The sequence below is a fragment of the Argentina anserina genome, chromosome 6 (assembly GCF_933775445.1).
Source record: "Argentina anserina chromosome 6, drPotAnse1.1, whole genome shotgun sequence".
Classification (NCBI taxonomy): Eukaryota; Viridiplantae; Streptophyta; class Magnoliopsida; order Rosales; family Rosaceae; genus Argentina; species Argentina anserina.
In genome coordinates, this window is record NC_065877.1 from 8,470,025 (window position 1) to 8,491,044 (window position 21,020).

General features: G+C 39.4%; 4 protein-coding genes across 4 annotated transcripts; 2 read left to right on the top strand and 2 right to left on the bottom strand.

Moving 5' to 3' along the window:
• Window positions 1–2,223: 2,223 nt before the first annotated feature.
• On the bottom strand, window positions 2,224–11,526 carry LOC126799247 (probable disease resistance protein At4g27220). The gene is given in 5 exon segments (XM_050526409.1): window positions 2,224–2,343; window positions 2,891–3,605; window positions 8,343–9,809; window positions 9,812–10,413; window positions 10,502–11,526. Coding segments are annotated over 5 exon segments (3,327 nt in total). The 5' UTR covers window positions 11,008–11,526; the 3' UTR covers window positions 2,224–2,306.
• A 363-nt stretch (window positions 11,527–11,889) lies between these two features.
• On the top strand, window positions 11,890–15,308 carry LOC126799504 (uncharacterized). Its single transcript, XM_050526716.1, has 4 exons — window positions 11,890–12,963; window positions 13,787–14,259; window positions 14,614–14,878; window positions 14,968–15,308. Exons 1-4 carry the CDS (start codon window positions 12,486–12,488, stop codon window positions 15,087–15,089), a joined length of 1,338 nt encoding a protein of 445 aa, XP_050382673.1. The 5' UTR covers window positions 11,890–12,485; the 3' UTR covers window positions 15,090–15,308.
• Window positions 15,309–15,580: 272 nt separating this feature from the next.
• Window positions 15,581–15,907, bottom strand: LOC126796803 (protein LIM1-like). The gene has a single exon (XM_050523527.1). The coding sequence runs from the start codon at window positions 15,905–15,907 to the stop codon at window positions 15,581–15,583; it is 327 nt and encodes a 108-aa protein (XP_050379484.1).
• Window positions 15,908–19,551: 3,644 nt separating this feature from the next.
• On the top strand, window positions 19,552–20,833 carry LOC126799834 (uncharacterized). Its single transcript, XM_050527089.1, has one exon. It carries the CDS (start codon window positions 19,732–19,734, stop codon window positions 20,749–20,751), a length of 1,020 nt encoding a protein of 339 aa, XP_050383046.1. The 5' UTR covers window positions 19,552–19,731; the 3' UTR covers window positions 20,752–20,833.
• The last annotated feature ends 187 nt before the right edge of the window (window positions 20,834–21,020 follow it).

A 21,020-nucleotide genomic window follows, 5' to 3' on the forward strand; every position in this document is an offset into this window, starting at 1 on the left:
CACATCTAAGAATCCCTTAGTACCACACTCACTCAATAAACGTTCAGTAATTTATCCTTCTTATGGTTTCCATTTCTTGTTGACCATGACCATGATATTCTCCTTCCATATTATCATCGATCTCCAGACGCGACCTTGATATGCTTCTTAAACCTTCTTCAATTTGGACAAAATGCCGATCACGAGTGGCATGCCTCCGTATATAATTATAAAGAGTCATGGTTGCTATGACAATTTTCACTTGCTTCTCAAATGAATATCCTTCCATGTTTCTTAAAATATGCCATTTCTTTTTCCACCTCCTTGATACATATGTTATAAAGCACATCAACTAGTGCATCATTCCAACCCGCCGACTCTTTTCCCATCTAAGTAGACAAAAGATTAATGACACAAATCAGCAAATATTTCACCTTCTCTACTTATCATTGCCCTTTCTTTAGGTCAATATCATCAAATGCACTACCTACATGCGTGTTTCTATTTCTTATGGGTTATTAGGTATCATTCTATAATCAATTCGCAATAGTTCTACATAGACTGACCAATAATACAATAAACAAACAGAATAACTAATCCCTAATTTGCGTGAGATTTAATACCACATAACTAATAACTCAATTATTGATAAGATTTCAAGAGAAAAGCAAATTGTCAGAAGAAATAGCAGGGTAATGATTTATCATAGTGAATATATAGAGAACAATTCGTGCATACATGAAAGCCTGGAGCTAAAATCCCCAAATAGACGAAATCAGATATATAATCTATACACGAAGGCTAACAGAGCTTCGCATAGAAATTGAAATGAATGAGCAATCAAACAGAGTAATTGTGAGCCAAAACCCAGAAAAAGAAGAAGAAATAAACCCAGAAAAAAAAAACTATAGATCCACACATGTGAGCCCTAGTTTCTTGTATAGGCTGAGCAGTTGTCTTTCGGGTTATATAGAAGGAGAAATGCGAAATGGAGGCGAGGGTTTGCATAAGTTTATATGATGGTAATCTTGTAATTAATTGGCATTGAAGAGGGTACTCAATGTAATTTTAAAAACTCGCGAATTAGGGTTATAAGTAAAAGGTGACTAGGAAAAACACAGTAACTTATAAGTAAAAGGTGGGTAGGAGCAACTTCTCATTGTTCTTTAAATTGGACCCCGACTTTTTTCAAGAAGTTACTTCTCTTGGTGTAACCAAACAAAAAAAATGTTCGGTGCTTATAAGCTCTCCCAAACGCAACCTAAACTCGTTGTGGTCGTGCCGCTACTAGGGATGGGGTAGTTTGGTTCCTTCTCTTTGATCGCTTAAATGTTAGTAATTAGCTATATTTAGCTAGAGAGGAGAGGGAATTTAACTAAAACTTAGTAATAAGCTAGGAATTTATTAGCTCTTTTTTTTTTAAAGCTAGTACTTTCGCTGATTTTGAAAAGCTAGAATAAAGGTATTTAGGCATACCTAATTTCTTCATATTAATGTGATTACAGAATAAGATCCTTTATCCATGGGTGTAAAAACTCTTTATATATATATATATATATATATATCTTTGCTAATAATATGACTTGGAGGACTTTGACATGTGTAGCAATTGAAATTGAAATAGAGGAATATCACGACAGACTTGTTTATTGATTGGTAGAAGTATCAAATGGGCGAATGGAGGATAACCAAGCGTAGTTAGTGACCTGGTAAACGAAACTGCACACAACAGGTTCTAAATACCTTATATCATCATATTATAGGTTTAGTGATCCATGGAAGGATGTAATTTTACTGATTTATCTTCACAACCCAATTATAATGTTAAGGATACTTCTCATATACCCAATGTGTTGAACTTTGAGTATGATAATGCGCGGAAGGCGAGGAGCGAAATGGCTGCCAAGTCTAATTGATTGATTCAAGACTAGAACTTGGTATGCTAAATTTATGTATTCCACACGTGAAATAGAAGAAACTGCATGCATACATTTTATGTTTCAAGAATCAGTGGCTGCAGAAGCTGATGACTCTTCTCTTCAAAAGCTTGCCTTTTCTTGGCATTAATCTTTCATCACAATCTATGGAAAAAAGTTGATGGAAGTGCGATACTGGATGGAAAGAACAAAAATCCTCTTCTATTGGAGGTGGAAATTAGGCGAAACGACATATGCCATGTCCGTTTTCATGTTCAACACTGGAGAAAGTAAAATAACTCAGAACAATTATTTAAGCACTGCAGGAATCTATACAGAATCCACCGTATGAACTGGTGAAGATTGTCGATAGATTAAGTACTACCACTCGCGAATGTTCTTCTCCGCTCTCTATAAGCATTTGTCTTCTCCAAACTCTTCCAGCATTCTAAAGAGTCAAAGTGAAATATGAGGCGGTTAATGTCAGTCATGTCAAGTTGTCAAAAACTGAATACCACATTCCTTGTAAAACTAATATCTAAGTTTCAAAGAAAGAAACAGAGTATAATTCGGTAAAACTATTAAATACAAAAGTAAACCATCATTCAGATCAGAGTAAACTATACAATCTTCCACAGCATTTCCAGAAAACAAAAAAAAACACTATGTCACACATCTTTTCAACCCCAATACTGTTAGATACAAATCGACATGTAATGTGTACAAGGACCCCGATTGCCTATGCCATCTATACAATCTATACATGTAATTTGAGTTGCAGATTTTGAGTTCCAAAGAAATCATCATAAGCAGGAAGTTTTTTGTTTAGTGTTGTCTTTTCCACCTATTTTTTTTCATCCATTACGAGTGCACCGAACAAATGTTATAATAATGTAAAAATGAAAAGAAAAGACAAAATTTACTTGATTTAGAGAAAATGAATATATAAAGCAAAATTACTGGTCACTCTATCCAGGGAACAGCTAGCTACATACCTCTTCCGAAGAAAGTAGTAATGTTGTTTATCATTGAAATGGATCCTGCTGAATAATTTAGAAGAAAAGGTGGAAAACGGAAACAGGGGGCAGCGCTTGACATAAACGTGATCCAGTGAAGGACAGTTGATATCAATAGTATCCCTGCCAAAGTACAACACAGGAAGATCCACCAAAACTAAGTTCTTCAATTTCGGAAGAAGGATTTTGGTGTTCATGGTTTCCTTGCCTGCTTTAATTACTCCTTCAAAGCAAGGGCAACTCTCTACAAAAAGGTCTTCCAATTGAAAAGGACAATGACCTACATCAGATGTGAAAATATTTCGCATAAACTTGCATTTGTAAAGGAACAGGCTCTTGAGATTCTGGAACATTGCAGGTCGATCTGGAACATTACATATGCTTCTTACTGCATCTAGATTCAACAACTTCATCTCTCTTAGTTTTGATTGTTCTGCCTCAAACTCTTCACATCCGAACACATGTTTAATGCTAGCCACAGCATGACAAATTAATCTCTCCAGATTTGGTAGACGCTGTAACAAGTTTGATGGTAAAAGTACATTTTTCAAATCACAGCAACTAGAGACATGTAATACCTTCAAATTGTGTAGGGAACCAGGTAGTAATTTACCAACACATAACTCCTTCAAACAATCCAGTCCATACAAGTGCAACTCCTCCAAGTTCTCGAACACTGGTTTATTAGGAACCCATGTTCTTGAAAGGTTGTTGCTTGTTTTTAGGAGTTTACTAAGTCCTATTTACTTAGTCATGTTCTGTTTCAATAACTCCTGGTCTTTAGGACTGATAGAGGAGAGTGCAGGTTTTTCTGTGTTAGCTTATCTTAAGTCATCAGCTTTATTTCAGCTTTTCTGTTAGATGTGTAAGGCTATTTAAAGAGCCAGATTTGTTCAATAAGATTAAGTCATTCAATCCAGTTTCTGTTGTGATATTGTTTATCTTCAAAGTTCTCAACAATCTGGTATCAGAGCCCCTACTGGGCCTGATAAAAAGAAAGCCGCAGCTTTGAGTGATTTACAAACAAGGGAGAATGTCGAGTGAAGGAAATTTTGTGCCGCCGTCAATTCCTCGATTTGATGGTCATTATGACCATTGGGCCATGTTAATGGAGAATTTTCTGAAGCAAAAGAAGCTTTGGGGTCTTGTAGAGAATGGGATTCCAACGATGACAGAGGGAGCTCAACACTCAAGAGCTCAACAATCAGTCTCCTTCTCATCTGTGGTAGCAGCTGAGAGAGGAGAGGTCGTGGAGGCACAACGTAAGCAGGCCGAGGAGCAGACTCAGAGGGTGGAGGAGCAGATTTTGAATGATCGACAGGTCAAAGGTTACTTATTTCAGACAATTGATCGAACAATCCTGGAGACGATATTGAATAAGGAGACTTCAAAGCAAATCTGGGACTCCATGAAAAAGAAGTATCAGGGAAATGCCAGGGTGAAGCGTGCAGCTCTTCAAGCTTTGAGAAAGGAGTGGGAACTTCTCCAAATGAAAGAAGGTGAAACTGTGACTAATTATTTTGCTCGTGTTATGTCTGTTGCTAATAAGATGAGGGGAGAGCATACTGATGTTACAATTGTTGAGAAAATTCTTAGATCCTTGACTGACAAATACAATTACATAGTTTGTGCAATTGAGGAGTCTAAAGATATAGATCAGCTATCAATTGATGAATTACAAAGTTCGTTGATTGTACATGAGCAAAAATTCAACAGAAGCAGTGGAGAGGAGCAAGCTCTGAAAGTGACATATGATGATAGATTTGGAGGAAGAGGACGTGGAAGAAACACCTTTAGAGGAAGAGGCCGTGGGAGAGGTCGTCAAGTTTTTCAACAAGGCCACAATTGAATGCTTTAAATGTCACAAGCTTGGCCATTTTCAGTATGAATGTCCAACTTGGGAGAAGAAGGCTAACTATGCAGAACTTGATGAGGAAGAAGAAATGCTTTTGATGTCCTATGTGGAGTTGCATGAAGCTAGGCGAGAGGATGCTTGGTTCTTGGATTCAGGTTGCTCTAATCACATGTGTGGGGATCGAGCTTTGTTTTGTGATTTGGATGAAAGGTTTCGTCACTTGGTGAAATTGGGGAATAATTCGAGGATGAATGTGATAGGAAAGGGAAACGTGAAGCTGTATCTAAATGGAGTTAATCATGTTGTTACTGGGGTATATTATGTTCCAGAATTAAAAAATAATCTTTTGAGCATTGGGCAGCTACAAGAAAAGGGCTTGGCCATTCTGATCAAGGGAGGGTTGTGCAAGATTTATCATCCAGGAAAGGGTTTGATTATTCAAACCAATATGACTACCAATAGAATGTTTATCCTGTTAGCTCAGTCACAAGCACAAATTGAAGCTCAAAATGGTACATGTCTTCACACAAGTTCTCAAGATCTGTCTCAGCTTTGGCATCGAAGATATGGACATCTAAGCTACAAGGGTTTGAGAACTTTACAGTACAAGAAAATGGTACGAGGTCTTCCACACTTTCCAGCCTCAAATGAAACTTGTATTGATTGTATCATTGGGAAGCAACACCGTGACTCTATTCCTAAGAAAAGTACCTGGAGAGCAACTCAGAAGTTGGAACTCATTCATGCTGATATTTGTGGTCCAATCACTCCCAAATCCAATAGCAAGAAGAGGTACACTTTATGCTTTATTGATGATTACAGTAGAAAAGCATGGGTGTATTTTTTGTCAGAAAAATCAGAAGCTTTCAATTCTTTTAAATGTTTTAAGAGAATGGTTGAGAAAGAAACAGGGTTGTTTGTGAAGTGTTTGCGTACTGACAGGGGAGGAGAATTCACCTCAAATGAGTTCAATAATTTTTGCAGACAAAATGGCATTAAGAGGCAGCTGAGCGCTGCCTATACACCACAACAAAATGGTGTGGCTGAGAGGAAGAATAGAACTGTGTTAAATATGGTTCGTTCAATGCTTTCTGAAAAGAAGATCCCCAAGACTTTTTGGCCAGAGGCAGTGAATTGGAGTATTTATGTTCTAAACAGGTGTCCTACATTGGTTGTCAAAGACATTACTCCAGAGGAGGCTTGGAGTGGAGTGAAGCCTTCAGTAGAGCATTTCCGAGTTTTTGGTAGCATAGCTCATGTTCGTATTCCAGAGGTAAAAAGAAAAAAACTTGATGACAAAAGTTTTGTTTGTGTACTATTGGGTGTTAGTGAGGAGTCTAAAGCTTACCGGTTGTATGATCCTGTTGCTAAAAAGGTTGTTGTGAGTAGAGATGTAGTGTTTGAAGAAGAGAGGCAGTGGGAATGGGATGTTAGTTATAAAGAGGAGATATTAGTAGATTTAGAATGGGGGAATGATGATAGAGCAGGAGAAGTTGACAATAAGGGTGAAGGAGGTAAAGACATTGATGGAGTTGAAAAAAATTGTGAGGTAGATGAGGTTAGCAGTGATGGAGTTGAAAAAAATGGTGAGGTAGAAGAAACTAGCAGTGGGGATAGTGAGAATAATGAAGATAATGAAGGTGGTAAGAGAGTGAGAGAGCCGCCAGCATGGACAAAGGATTATGTTAGTGGGGAAGGTCTCGGGTTATCTGAAGATGAAGGAAATTTGGCACTAATGGTGTCAAGTGATCCTCTTTATTACGAAGATGCAGTGAAAAGTGGAAATTGGAGAGAGGCGATGGATTCTGAAATAGAAGCTATAGAGAAGAATGATACTTGGGTGCTGACTGACTTACCAGCTGGAGCAAGGAGGATTGGTGTTAAATGGGTCTACAAAACAAAGCTTAGTGAGAATGGAGAGGTGCATAAGTACAAGGCACGTTTGGTTGTAAAAGGCTATGCACAAGAACATGGAGTTGATTATACAGAAGTATTTGCACCAGTAGCAAGGATGGACACAGTTCGGATGATCATTGCACTTGCAGCTCAAAAGGGTTGGACAATTTATCAACTTGATGTGAAATCAGCCTTCTTACATGGGGAGTTGAAAGAAGATGTTTATGTTGATCAACCAAGAGGTTATGAGAAGGATGGTGATCTGCTCAAGGTGTACAAGTTGAAGAAGGCTTTATATGGGCTTAAACAGGCTCCACGAGCTTGGTTCAGTCGTATAGAGGCTTATTTTATCAGTGAGGGTTTCGAAAGATGTCCAAATGAGCCGACACTTTTCACAAAACGGAGCAAGGAAGGTAAAGTTCTTATTGTAAGTGTTTATGTTGATGATCTAATCTATACTGGTGATGATGAAGAGATGATGAGAAGTTTTAAGTGTTCAATGATGCAAGCATTTGAAATGACTGATCTGGGAAAAATGAGGTTTTTTCTTGGCATTGAGGTATCACAACAATCTGGTGGTATCTTTATTTGCCAAAAAAAATATGCTTTGGAAGTTTTGAAGCGTTTTGGAATGCAAGAGAGTCATGAAGTCAATAGTCCGATTGTTCCAGGGTGCAAACTTAACAAGAATGAAGATGGAGTTGCAATTGATGAATCATACTTCAAACAAATTGTGGGGAGTCTCATGTATCTCACAACAACTCGTCCGGATTTAATGTACAGTGTAGGCTTAATCAGCAGATATATGGCTAAACCTACAGAGATTCATCTACAAGCTGCCAAGAGAATATTGAGGTATTTGAAGGGTAGTTTTGATTATGGAATCATGTACAAGAAGGGGAGTTCATATGTTTTGATTGCCTACACAGACAGTGACTATGCAGGTGACTTGGATGATAGGAAAAGTACTTCTGGTTATGTTTTTCTTTTAAGTTCTGGAGCAGTATCTTGGCTCTCCAAGAAACAGCCAATTGTTACTTTGTCAACTACAGAGGCCGAATTTGTAGCAGCAGCTGGGTGTGCAAGTCAAGCAGTGTGGATGAGGAGAGTTGTAGAAATGTTGGGGCTTGGTCAAAAGAAGGGAACTATTATTATGTGTGATAACAGCTCCACTATCAAGTTGTCAAAGAATCCAGTCATGCACGGAAGGAGTAAGCATATTGATGTGCGTTTTCATTTTCTGAGAGAGCTTGTCAAAGATGGGATCATTGAATTACATCATTGTGGAACTAAGGAACAAATTGCTGATTTAATGACAAAGCCATTAAAGGTGGAGACTTTCCTGGAGCTTAGAAGTCAGATGGGAATTTGCAAAGCAGTTGAACTAAACTAATTGTGTACCACAGTTAGTTTAGGGGAGGGATTGAAAGGTTGTTGCTTGTTTTTAGGAGTTTACTAAGTCCTATTTACTTAGTCATGTTCTGTTTCAATAACTCCTGGTCTTTAGGACTGATAGAGGAGAGTGCAGGTTTTTCTGTGTTAGCTTATCTTAAGTCATCAGTTTTATTTCAGCTTTTCTGTTAGATGTGTAAGGCTATTTAAAGAGCCAGATTTGTTCAATAAGATTAAGTCATTCAATCCAGTTTCTGTTGTGATATTGTTTATCTTCAAAGTTCTCAACAGTTCTTGTGTTCATCAACTCCTGCAACTTCTTACACGGACCACTTACAGAGAGATGCTTCAGTCCATGTAACATCCCATGATCATGTTCCACAAGAATGTTATCTAACTCTCTGCAGTCTTCATACTCTAGCTTCTCTGATTTCTTTGTCACCGCGTTCACAAACCAATACGGCAAGGTACTGATGGTTTTGTCAAGGATCAAAGATCGTATGTTATGACCATATTGAGACTGACTAGGTATCATTCTTCTGCCTCTGCTGATACATATATCAAAGTAAACCCAATTCGGATCCAGCTCAACAGTATTCGGGATGCATTTTGCATCAGATATGCAAACTGTCAATATGTTCAGGTATGGTAAGCGAGTTATCTCAGCAAAGTCAACATTAGTATCTTCTCCTCCTCCCAGAACTTTACTCCCCCAATGCCAAAATCCACAGTACAACATGTACAGTTCTTCTAATTTACCTAACTTTGATATAACTTCAGATGGAATTGTGACCATACCTCCGAACCGAGAACTATCAAAACTGACATCCAACTTCCTTAGATTGGTCAAACCTCCTATTTCTCTTGACAACTCTTTGAGAGTATACTCTTTCATACTAAGAATCTCAAGCTTCTCAAGTTGTCCAACTATGGAAATGTCAGTTATTTTTTCGCAAAAATCTAAATACAAAGCTTGGAGGTTGGTCAAGAGACTAAATGACCGGGGTAATATAGAAATACTTGTGTCGCTCAGATCCAAGATCCTTAATGCACTCGGACATAAGAAAAAGGGTTCTGGGATCTCATTCAAATCAACATTATGCCTTAGTGATAAAATCTGAAGTCTTGGACATACCGACTCTTTTGGTAGCTTGCGGATTTCATTCCACATTAGTGAGATCGCAGAGTAGGCGTTCTGTGTATTAATCTTTGGCCAATTCTTTAATTCACAACCAGCTTTCACAAAAAACCGTTGGCTGTCTTCAGAGAACGAAATTAGTATGGCCATATCCCTAACGACATCATGCATCCTAACTTGTTCGTCAAGTTTACCGCCCAAAAGCAAGCTAGAAGCTTTAAGGTACTTGACCTCTGAATGAGCAGCGGCACGGGCCTCTTGCAATGTGTTGCAGTGTTCAAATACTCCATTGCCAAGCCCATACCCCAGCAAGTCCTCAATTGGGATATCATAATCCTCTGGAAATAGGCAGCAAAGTAAGAAGCATGATCTGGCGTCATTAGATCTCAAGTAATCATAACTTAACTTGACACATTTCAAAACAACTTTCCCATCATCTTCAGGGTGGACAGGTTGAGAAGCCTTCAGTCGTTGAGCTGCTGCCTCCCATTCATCCAAATCTTTATCTCCAAGTGCCCTCGCAACAGCTATTAACGCAATTGGTAGACCAGCACATTCTTTGGCGACCTTCCTTGCAATATCATAGAAATAAGTCGATTTTTCAAAAGACTTTCTTGCTTCTTCACAAACAATTTCCAAGAATCTTCTTCTGATAAGATATTGAGAGGGATGTTTATTTGGCTCTCCATAGAATGACAAACATTCAATCTCCTTGTGGTGAGTAGGATTTTGGAATTGCATCTTTGGAGCTTGGCATAGGTAGGAATTCCTAGTTTGGACAAGTCTATCATCTCCCAAATGTCGTCCAAAATTATAAGGACCTTATTTCTTCTAATTATCTCCTTCTGTAATCTACTAGCTCTTCCAATTTCTGTCTCCCCCTCTAATTTGACCTCCAACAGATCTGCCAATGTTCCTTGAATTTTTCTGAAGTCAGGGCTTTGGGATACAACGGCCATAATCACATAATGAAAAATCCCTGTACTGCGGGCTTGTGCACCAACATGTTCCACCATGGTTGTCTTTCCCACCCCTCCGATTCCATAGAGTCCTATGACAGTGACTTCATCATCTTTTAGGGCCTTCATAACCTCATTCATGGCTTCTGTCGTTGCTTCATAAGCTTCAAAATCTCCCTGAGACATTGTAAACTTAGTTTCACCAGGCCGTATTTTACTGCACATAGATTCCACAACGGCTGCAATAAGTTCTCTTTCAGTCCTGCAAGGCACAATTGAGGGTCAAAAAATCAGGTAAACTAGTATGACCATTATCAATACTAAACTCAAAACACAAGCATGATTCTTACTTATAATTCTGTGTATGCCAACCCGAAAAATTGGCCACTTTCTTCAAAGCATCTTTCCATTGCTGCACCTCTTCTCTGTGTCTCCCAGAAATTTCATGCTTAGTGAATGCCTCCTCAAAACTCCTCTTTTGATATCGTACATCAGAGGGATCGACGTGATAAAAAAGTGGCAGAATTCTCTTATTGTCTTTCATGCATTGACATATCTTTGCAAGTTCCACCAAACACCAAGGAGAAGATGCATAGTTTTGTGAGAGAACAACAATTGCAAACCTTGATTCTTCAATTGCCGCAAGGAGAGTTGGAGAAATAACATCCCCTACTTCAAGGTCTTGGTCATCCATGAATATTTTAATTCCACACCTATTTTGCAGTCGATCGTATAATTCGAATGTTATACCCTTGCGAGTATCTTTACCCCTAAAACTTAAAAACACATCATACTTGCAGAAAGGAGCTGATGAAGGAATTGATGATGCAGGGGCTACTTGGGAGGTTGAAGCCATTGAAAGCCAGAAGAACAAAACGGTATCTCAATAACAAGCAGGAGAGGAACAATAGAAAGGAAATATAAATGTCAACAACATGATATAGAGAGGTTCATAAACTGAGGCTCAAAACTAATGGTAAGAGACAGAGTTACAACTTATAATATATGATACTATGATAGAGGACATGTCAGTGGAGGAGACTTCCTCAGATCTGAGAAATTAGCATCTTTAATTTTCAAAACTACTTGCAGCTAGGAGAAGCTGTCAACTTATTATATATTTAGGACCCTTAGGTGGAAGTTGGAATTAAGCTTGGAAGTACTAGAAATGCATTCTGCTTGGTCATGCACGTTTCATCTGGGACAGTCTTTTGTTCTGTCATAGGCTCACAGCAAAGTCGTCCAACATTAATCAATTGACATCAGTCGCATCACCCCAACGTTAAGACTTTCTGTCTCCATTATTAAGCATAATCTCTTTAGTAGGAGCATAATTGGTTTCTAACTGAAGCTTAGATGCTAAGCTTAGTCATGTTTCGACCTGCCTTCGGATGTAATCCGCGTATATAGATGCTATGCGTAGTCATGTTATGATTGTTATTTGTGTTTGTGTTCGTTTTTTTTTGCCTGTGTTCTTTTGCCTATAACCATTTCCCCTGTATCTCATCCTTTTGTCTCAGCGGTTTTCGCTGTTCTTACTTCTTATTCTAGGTAAGTAGCCCAAGATCCATCTCAATATAGGATGCTTATATTTGCATGGATGAGATAATTGAACTCTTATCAGTTTGTATGCATCTCTATATGAAAACCCTTATAAAATGCTCTAGGCAACCAAATGAGCCTTCACCCCAGAATAGTTAAAAATTCTCTATCAAATAGCTTGTTAATTAGCCACAGCTTTGACTATCCCTCAGTGGCCAAAGCTTTCACTAAACAGGTGTGTCTGATCTTGATGGAAACATCTATCTATGGGAAACTCAGCATTCCCAGTCGTCCGCATCTCTCAAAGACTCCTTGGCAACTACTTGGCCTGGTGCCCTGGTCTATATGCTGCACTTGATGACTTACCACTCTGTTTCATAGGTCACACGGTAAAAAAAGAAGTAAGTAAAAATATAATGATGGGTAAGTAAGAAACTACTATCTTCTTTTTTTTTGGTTAATAACTACTATCTATTTGGGACTTTCATTAGTGATTCTGACAGCGAAAATAAATAGTAATTAGAGATTCACTTAAGTGTAATTTCCTTAATAATCACTACTGGCTTAAATTTACTAAACCAACACCAAAAAGTAAAAACAGTCAAAAGACTCCAAACCACTGCACCTCTCTCTCTCTCTCTCTCTCTCTCTCTCTCTCTCTCTCAAACACATTGAAAATTTGAATAGACTAACAGAGGGAGAGACACTATTCAAACCCCAAATTAATATTCCCCAACTGCACACTAACCCTCAGAGCCGGAAATCACGTGGTTTAGGTGGACCTAAACTCGCATGCATTTTCCAGTTCTTGTTCACTCACTGAGTCACTTCTTCACCGAGTCAAAAACAATGTGGCCGGCTCTCTTCGCCGCCGCGGTGGCCGCCTCCACCGCACTCCTCGCTAAAAACCACCTCTCCTCCATGTCCGCCGCCGGGATCACCGACTCTGATCCCCGAAACGACGCCGTCTCGGAGGTCGCGACGCCGCAGCGCTCTGTTTCTCGATCGCCGACGCTGCTGTGGGACAGCGACTGCGAGGATCAGTTCAAGGACGGGATCTTTAGGTTTTCGAGCGACGGCGATGGGAGTAGCGAGAAAAAGAAGAAGACGAGGTCGCGATTGTTGCTCAAGAAGAAGAAGAAAGAGGCGGCGGCGGTGGAGGAGGAGCTGAAGAAGAAGAAGAAGAGTGGGAAGAGAGTTGGTGTTTGCTTGAAGAAGAAGAGGAAGACGAATGTGGCTTCCAAATGTGGATCGTCTTCCAATTCCAAAGGTTGATTTCTAGCTTGTGCTTTTGATCTTGATTTGACCGCTGTTTAAAGTTTATAAGGAATTATGATCAATGTTCTTGTTTTATGGAATTTATTGGTTTCCGATTCGATATTGATTTTCTGTTTGATCATCTACTAGTTGAGATTCTTGATTAGATAGTGTCAACTCTGTGGATCTTGGATTTAATTAGATGAATTAGTATACTCAATTGGATTTTAAACAAGTAGGGTCTTGAGGAGGAAAAGGTTTCTTTTGGAGAAGAGTTTTTTGTTGTTGTTGTTGTTGTTGTTGTTGTTGTTGTTGTTGGTAATATGTTGAAAAGAAAATACTTTGACTCATATGTCATGAGACCATGACCTACTAATCTTGGAAGAATCTTGTTTAGAATATAATCACTTTGGTGAATTAGATTTCTGGGGCCAAGCTTATTACAAGGGAGTTAGATTTTCATTTGACATGATTAAATTTCCTTTTGCTGAAGGCTTTAGTGAACCCTGAAACTATAAAAAAAATTTAAGCATATCCGGTTTTCATTTCCGAATAAGATTTTGGATTGAAGGGAAAAGCCAACATTGTTGGTCATATTCAAGACAACGCGAAGATCACATCGCAAAAGTATCAGAGGGTTGAGATCCTTTAAGTTTCAACTTTCAAGGGTAATTCTTATTACATTCTACGAAAGCGTTTAATCTCCATTATTCTGCAGATATAATCAGATAAAAAACTATGAAATAGTCCAGAAATTTTAGTCTTATTTAGGTGACTATTGTCTTGCTATGGCAACTCTTACAATGCTGATGTCTTATTTTTGTTGTACTCTGCAGATACTGCCTCATTGTTTAGCTGGGGACTTAACATTGGGATCATGTACATGATGACTGCTGGAAAAGATGAAATCAATAAGCTTAACACGACCATGGATGAGACTGCAAAAGTTGTGCAAGAGTTAAAATCCGAGCTAAATAAAAGAAAAGCATCACAAAGTCAACAAGTCTCTTGCTCTGAAAGTGAAGCCAATACACAATATCAGAGCCCTAGTTGCAAGCGTGCTCCAACAGAACTCAAGAAGCTAAATGCGGACAACAGTGAACCTAATTATATGAGAGCTTCCAGCTTCCAAATATCTGATGATATCGAATGCCCAAGTAGTGTTCTTACAGAAGAGCAGGAGCCGGAGCCAGAGCCAGAGGTTATGGACATGGATCAATTGGAAGCAGAACTTGAATCTGAATTGCAAAAGCTTCCTTGGTGCTCTACAGAAATTCTTCATCAAGGGGGATTCAGAAATCCAGGAAAGGTCAGTCTTTTTATTCAATTACATCTTCAAAAATGTTGAATATGTGCCTTAATGCTGTTGCTATTAGCTACAGCTAACAGTTAACTCATACTATTTATAAAATAGAGGACCCAAATTTAGCCTTCCTGAATCATGCATGTTGGGCAGTGTTGTAAAAAATAATCACCACCAGGTTTTTAAGTATACCATAGATGTACGAAAGCAACCATATGTTGCAAATTTTGAAACCTCCTCCTTGTGTGACCTGACTGTGTAATGTAGCACTGTGCTTTTGCTGTCAATCTTAATGAAATGAAAATCAGATTGTGCATAACTTATTTTCCTTTATGACAAAATTGCCTATTCCCATTTCAGGATATTGTCTCTGAAGTTTCAGCGCAAAGGTTTCATGGACAAGCAGCACAGGGTATTAATGTTGAGCAATTTCAAGGAGTATTACCAGCTGAACTAGACCAGAAATTATGCCATGTGCTCATTGAACAGCAGGAAGGCCATATTGTGGAGTTGGAATCTGAACTGCAGTCTGCCCAATCAAAACTCCAAGAAAAAGAATCTGAACTTCAAGCATTGAAGGACTGCGTTAAACGCCTGACTCAGATATCTCTTTCAACTGTCTCAGGCAAGACTTCATCTCAACCTAGCTTATTTTCCTTGCATAAATTTGAACTCTATTTGGATCCCTAACTAACACAAACCTTTGTTTCCCAGATGATGAAAATGAGGTTCACAATGAACAAGAGCAGACCACTCATTGTCATCACGACATGGAAGGATCTGAGTCAATAAAACCACTTGTTGGGATGAAAAGACCCATCGATTATGAAGCCTGATGATACAGCCAAGGGTTTAGGATTATGAAGCCTGTTGCTAGAATATTATATATAGATAGGATGTTAGCAGGCAATTTAAATCTCATGGGTTGGCTATGAAATCATAGCTAGCCTACATTACCTGTGTACAGACGTGCAAATTTCCCATGTAAACAAAACAAGGAGATTGCCTTTCTTGCATTCTGCCCATGTAATATTAAATCTTCTAGTCCATATTCTCATGCTTTGTGTCTAGAGCTCAACACTCTTTACCAAGTTGAACCCCAACTCCTACATTTATTTTTCACTGCAAATACATCATTATTGAGCTACCAATCCATTACAACACAAATCAAACTAAAATACAGTACAGATCTCAAATCAAAGCTTAATGTTCCAATAGACATCCTCTTATTAACTAATGTTACAAAATCAAAAGAAAGGATGGATTCCTAGAACTCTAAGACGCACTTATTCCAGAACTGATACTCCCCCGCTCTATGCCTAATCTCCTAATTCATAATCGAGCATGGTTCAAAGTTGGCATTGCACTTATCGGGGAGCTGCATTGCCATGTTGCGATCAACGCCAGAGATCGGAGGGCCGCTGACGAGAGTGCAGAGGCAGGGCTGGCCTAGAGCTTTGAGTGCAGTGCAGCAAGTCTCACTTGGTGGGATGGGGCTAAAAGGAACCACAGCTGGTCTACAAGGTATTAGCTGAATTATTGATGCAAAGAAGGTAACACCACAAGTAGAGGTTTGGCCTTGCACCTCCAAACCTGACATCACTAACAGAAGCACAAAAGTTGCAAGAACCATGGAGCTTCTAGTGTGGCTCATCTTCGGTTTCAACTACACTGACTACTGATGATGCTGAAATGATACAGAAAACTGGGATCTAAAAACTAAATATATAGGAGATGATCGATGAGGTCCATGCAACCTTGCACTTCCATCCTACCCAGAGGTCACACTTCTGATGCCATTATCACCAGCTTTGCTCCAGATCTGATGTATAAAACAGAAATTGGGAGAAATACGTGCATTGTGTGCTGGTAGAGCAGTTGTCATTTGTCAAACACAACCTTCATGACCCTATGAATTTGTTCAAGTCTCAACAAATGAATATGCAAATCTGGTTTAGCAACCCTCCTATACATTTTAAAAGTGCCAATCCAATTTCAAATTTTCTCATTCTCTTAACTTGACTAATATTAATATGAATCAACCTTACTGAAGGATGATGCCCTGAAGGCCTACCCAAATATGTATGAATCTACAAACTAAAGCTTCAAACAACAAGCTTGGCACCTCGCCAATCTGCAAGCAAAAATTCACAGAAATATCATATTATTTCAATTAGGCATCTTGAGTTTTGAATAACAATAGAACCTGAACAAGGTGCACCATGTTAAAATATGAAGTCAAAATGGAATCAACCAAGGAAGATCCCAAATTAGTTCATTGATAAATATAGGAAAATAAGACAATTTAAGGATCCATGAAGGTCAGTACGTTCTTCATTTGAATGTTTCATAAATATTGAAATTCTGTGAAATCCATGCGTGTTCTAAAAGCACAGTTAATCATGCCCTCAGCCTTTTCTATTTTAACTCGTCCCAAAGGCCCTCCGCAAGATGCTGTTTGGATCTGTAACATAACTCCATGTCTTCAAAGTTGTCCTTTGTTTTGTTTTAAAATTGATTACAGAATACTCTTGTTCAACAAACTCCCCAGCATAAATGGGCGGATACTTGCGGCAAAGTGGCCTAAGGGCTTCAACACAGCATCAGATGCTATGTGGCCAAAGAATGTAGAATTAGAAGACACTCTCCATAAGATGCGATTTTGCTCCATTGCTAGTTTGATTGCATCGATCAGTTGTCCTGTTTGTTACGACAACTTCATGCATTCCAGCTATGAAATCTCCACCGGTTAACCAATATATATATCTGCTTTCCAGTTTGAATAAGGAAACTGCAATGCTGATAACATCTTGATCGTACCCCCATGAATATATAGTTTCTTTCCCCTCAGGAAAACCCTGGGGCACAACCGGCTCCGCATTCAGTTCCAGAAAGCCGGTTTTGGAAGGGCGAGGACCAACTCTCCATTTGCAATCAATCACTCAATCAGGGCCTTTTGGAGTTGCAGGCTGCACTTGTTTCGGCATTTCTTTCAGTTTCTGCTGCATTTCTTCATCCACAACTCCACAAGGCTTCTCGGTGGCACTTCCACGTACTTCCCCCGGAGTTACACCGACCTGGTAATGCAAATGGGGCCACTCGGAGGAGGAGTTCAAGTAGTTCTCCATCATATCGTGGAACCGAGAGCGGTGCATCGAGGGTCTTTGACTAAGAGAGCTCGGGCTGACCTCGCCGCAGAACTCCTTCGATTGGTCCACGGTCTCCGACTCCAATTATAGGCTCCGATCCAAAGTTTGCTTCTTTTTCTGTGTTTTTGTTAATTCCAACTCCTACATTGACTAGCCTGCCCTGTTTCTTAATTTCCTCAGTGCCTCCGAAACCCAAGCTGACTTTCTGTTTTCCTGCTTGGTCTAAAGGGTTATAATATATTCTGCAGCAAATCAGATTACTATTATGGTACGTACTGATCGAGCAGACTGTAGGCTGGTGTGAATTGGGTAGAGCTAAGGTTGGAAAATAGTAGTGAGACTGTGAGACTGATTATGAGAATGAAAAGTTTCTTTTAGTGGGGTGGTGGATGGGTCGCTGGTTCTTGCAGAGAAACAAGTTGATAGGAATGTGGAGCCATTTTTAAGAAGTTGCGTATTGGAGAATTTCAAAGATGATTTGTTCTGTATATGGCTAGGGTCTCTGTCACTAAATAGTGGGGAGATTACGATTTACCTAAATTAGGATTAGTGCTCTCATTTTGGACTGATGGTGATTAGTTCCTCGAATATGGGATTTAAGTAATGGAAGTGGCCTAATGTTTATCTTTTCCCTTTTGTTTAAGATTTGGTTGAATAATTCTTGAGCTTCCTGCTGTTTAGGCCTATGACAAGGGAATATTTCTAAACACTTCAGCAAATAGGTAATCTTAGAAACATGGATATTGCTTGGTTGTATAGCCAAATCAGTCTCTGAGAGCATCCGCACAGGCGAGTAGGATGGGAGGTGGTGCTCGAGCACCAACTGGGACCGTCCGGGTTTGCTCGAGCAAACTGAGTTTCGAGCTCGCACCGGAATCAATGGTGCTCACCCAGTAAACCCAAGCGTTTTGCTCACTTGATCGGTGGAGCAAAATTTTCTCGAGCAATTGCTCGACCGCCTGGCGGAGCCCACAACACGTGGGTGACGTCAGGTTTTTTTTTTCTTTTTTTGTCAACCAGTAAAAGAGTAAAAAAATTACGAACCAATGAACGGATGACACGTAGATTACCGACTGGGCCATTCAAACTCCAATGGTTTAATAGATCTAGGCCTTTTATTTTAAATCAGAAATTTCGATCAAACGGTTAGGATAGGCAACGACTACTATTTAATCAGAATGAAAATAAATCCAAAAAATAGTTAAAAATCCCTAAAATTTCAAAACTCTCTAAAAAAATTTGCCTATAAATACTACTTCAATTTTTTATCAACTCACACTAATTTGTGTTGACACGTGTCAATTATCTATTAATCGAAAATCTTATCAGAAATCTGGTCTAGTTATTTTGCCAACAATGACACGTGGCAGTGACACGTATCAATTCTCTATTAGTAAAAACTCTTATAGGAAATCATGTGTAATTATTAAGTCGATAACGACACGTAACACATTATTATTTGTTGTAAATCTATCCAGTAAATAATTTTTTATCATTTCACAGTAAGAAAAAATTGATTTACTCAAGCAACTTTTGAATAAGTATGTGCAAAAATATATTTACTTAAATAAAATACGAAACTGATTTGATTTAGAGCAAAATTTACTTCTGCCCCAACTATTGCTTGAGCAAAATCAAGTTATGGGTTTAGATGCTCTGACTTGTCAATTTCACATCAGATTTGGGGTGTTAAGGCATGTGTATTGTATGGTATAGTCGATTGGACTGTTTTATTGATACAACCACATAGAATTGCATCAATCCATATACCATATTTGCTTATATCATTCTAAATGTCACAAAATCCACATAACCCACACATGTTTCTTTCCCTTTCATAACCTAGATAGCTACATCACTATGGCTTTGTTGTTAGATACTTCTTGTATTACTTGCCCTTGCGCCATAACTTTATAATTTAGTTTTCTCCTAGGGGAAGACTAGTGCAATGAGCATATCCTTGGCAAGAAGGCATGCATCAGTCACCATCTACTCAACATCAAACGCTTGAGATTGCATCAAGATTCTGATACAAATGTAGGTGATTGCAGAGAGAAAATGCTATATTTTATTGCTTACGCTACAAATAGAGGGAGTCCCCCAAAATCTAAACAGACCTCGAAAAATAGCCAAAATCTTTACACTCCGATTCACCATCCGTGCAACCATAACAGGATAAAATAATTTTCACACCCAAAAAACAAAACTAAAAGAAACCAAAACTCAAGTAAAGAGCTCCCAGAGTCACCCATTTCCGATTCTCAAGAGCTTCAATCTTGAGCTTCATAGATTAGAGAGAGACAGAGAAAAACAGAGGCCAAAGGTGAAGATGATGCTACCCGCGAAGCCCATATCGAGTCCGGGTCGGAGCGACAAGTTCCCGCCGCCGTTGATGAGGTTTCTGAGGACCAATGCCGGGAGCAAAAGCCGAGGTCGGTTACGTTCGAGTCCGATGTTTGTGAGGAAGAAGAACGCCACCGCTGTTGAAACCCAAGAGCCTTCTTCTCCCAAAGTCACCTGCATGGGCCAGGTCCGGGTCCGCCGTGCCTCCTCCGCGGCTTCTTCCCGACCCGGAAGGGGGAGAAGGGCCGGAGCTTCGACCCGGAAAAGGTGCGGGTGGATCCATAACGCCGTGTTCTGCAGCGACTTTCCCGGCAAAATCAAGCCCAAATCTTGCAGGCACCTCTGGCGGAGATGGGTGCCGTTTTTTCAAGCTGGGTTTTGCTCCAGAGCTCAAATTGAAGATGACCCACCGAAAATTGAGACCCGAATTGGGGAAGAAGTCCGAGGGTTTAGTTCTGATGAAGAAGAAGAAGAACGTGAAGAACAAGAATTTGAGAGAAAAGCCAAGGTGTTTGCTCTTGCTGCTTCTTCATCATCACCGCCGAAGAACGCTTTGCTATTAACTCGGTGTAGATCTGCGCCGTACAGGTCGTCTTCTTTGGCTTGTAGATTTTGGGGCTCACCAAACAGAGCTGAAGAAGAAACAGGGGAAGAAGAACAAGAACAGAGCAAAACAGGGGAGGAAGAAGAAGAAGAACAGAGCATTGGAAACAGAGAAAATGAGAGACCCCAATCAGGACGAGAGTCCACTTCGGATCAAGAATCGAGAATTGAGCAGAAAAACGAGGACAGGATTGAATTTTTCAAGGGATTGGAGAACTCAATCAGAGAGAGAATGGCCAAGTCTGCAAGCATTGAAGATTCGAAAGAAGGGGAGTTTGGATCAGAGTCAGCTCGGCCTTTGATCCTCACAAGGTGTAAATCAGAACCAGCAAGCAGAACAGCGGCAGAGAAACTCGACCCAGATTCCTTGATTCATTCCCACCAAGTGTTTGTGATTAATTAGTATTCAATTCGGTCATCTGTTTTCAATTTCGTTTGTTTAATGTTAGTATCTGACTGAACAGTGAATATAGTTTTCAAATCTTTAGGGCTGTACGAGAGAATCTCCATGGGCCATGGCCTCCACCTCTATGAGTTTTGGTTATATAAAAATTGTACAAACTGGAATCTGAAAGAAAATAAAACAGAGAGAGATAAGTCTAAAACAAATTCATTATTTTCTCTCTGTGCATTTGATTCAGCTACGAGTCGTATCACCATCATCAACAACCT

What these genes read in the sequence shown, in the direction of transcription:
- LOC126799504 (XM_050526716.1), top strand. Translation starts at nt 12,486, where the DNA reads ATGCATTTTCCAGTTCTTGTTCACTCACTGAGTCACTTCTTCACCGAG. An exon ending in ATCGTCTTCCAATTCCAAAG is followed by an intron (nt 12,964 to 13,786) that starts GTTGATTTCTAG and finishes TGTACTCTGCAG; the next exon opens with ATACTGCCTCATTGTTTAGC. An exon ending in GATTCAGAAATCCAGGAAAG is followed by an intron (nt 14,260 to 14,613) that starts GTCAGTCTTTTT and finishes TTCCCATTTCAG; the next exon opens with GATATTGTCTCTGAAGTTTC.
- LOC126799834 (XM_050527089.1), top strand. Translation starts at nt 19,732, where the DNA reads ATGATGCTACCCGCGAAGCCCATATCGAGTCCGGGTCGGAGCGACAAG.
- LOC126796803 (XM_050523527.1), bottom strand. Translation starts at nt 15,907, where the DNA reads ATGAGCCACACTAGAAGCTCCATGGTTCTTGCAACTTTTGTGCTTCTG.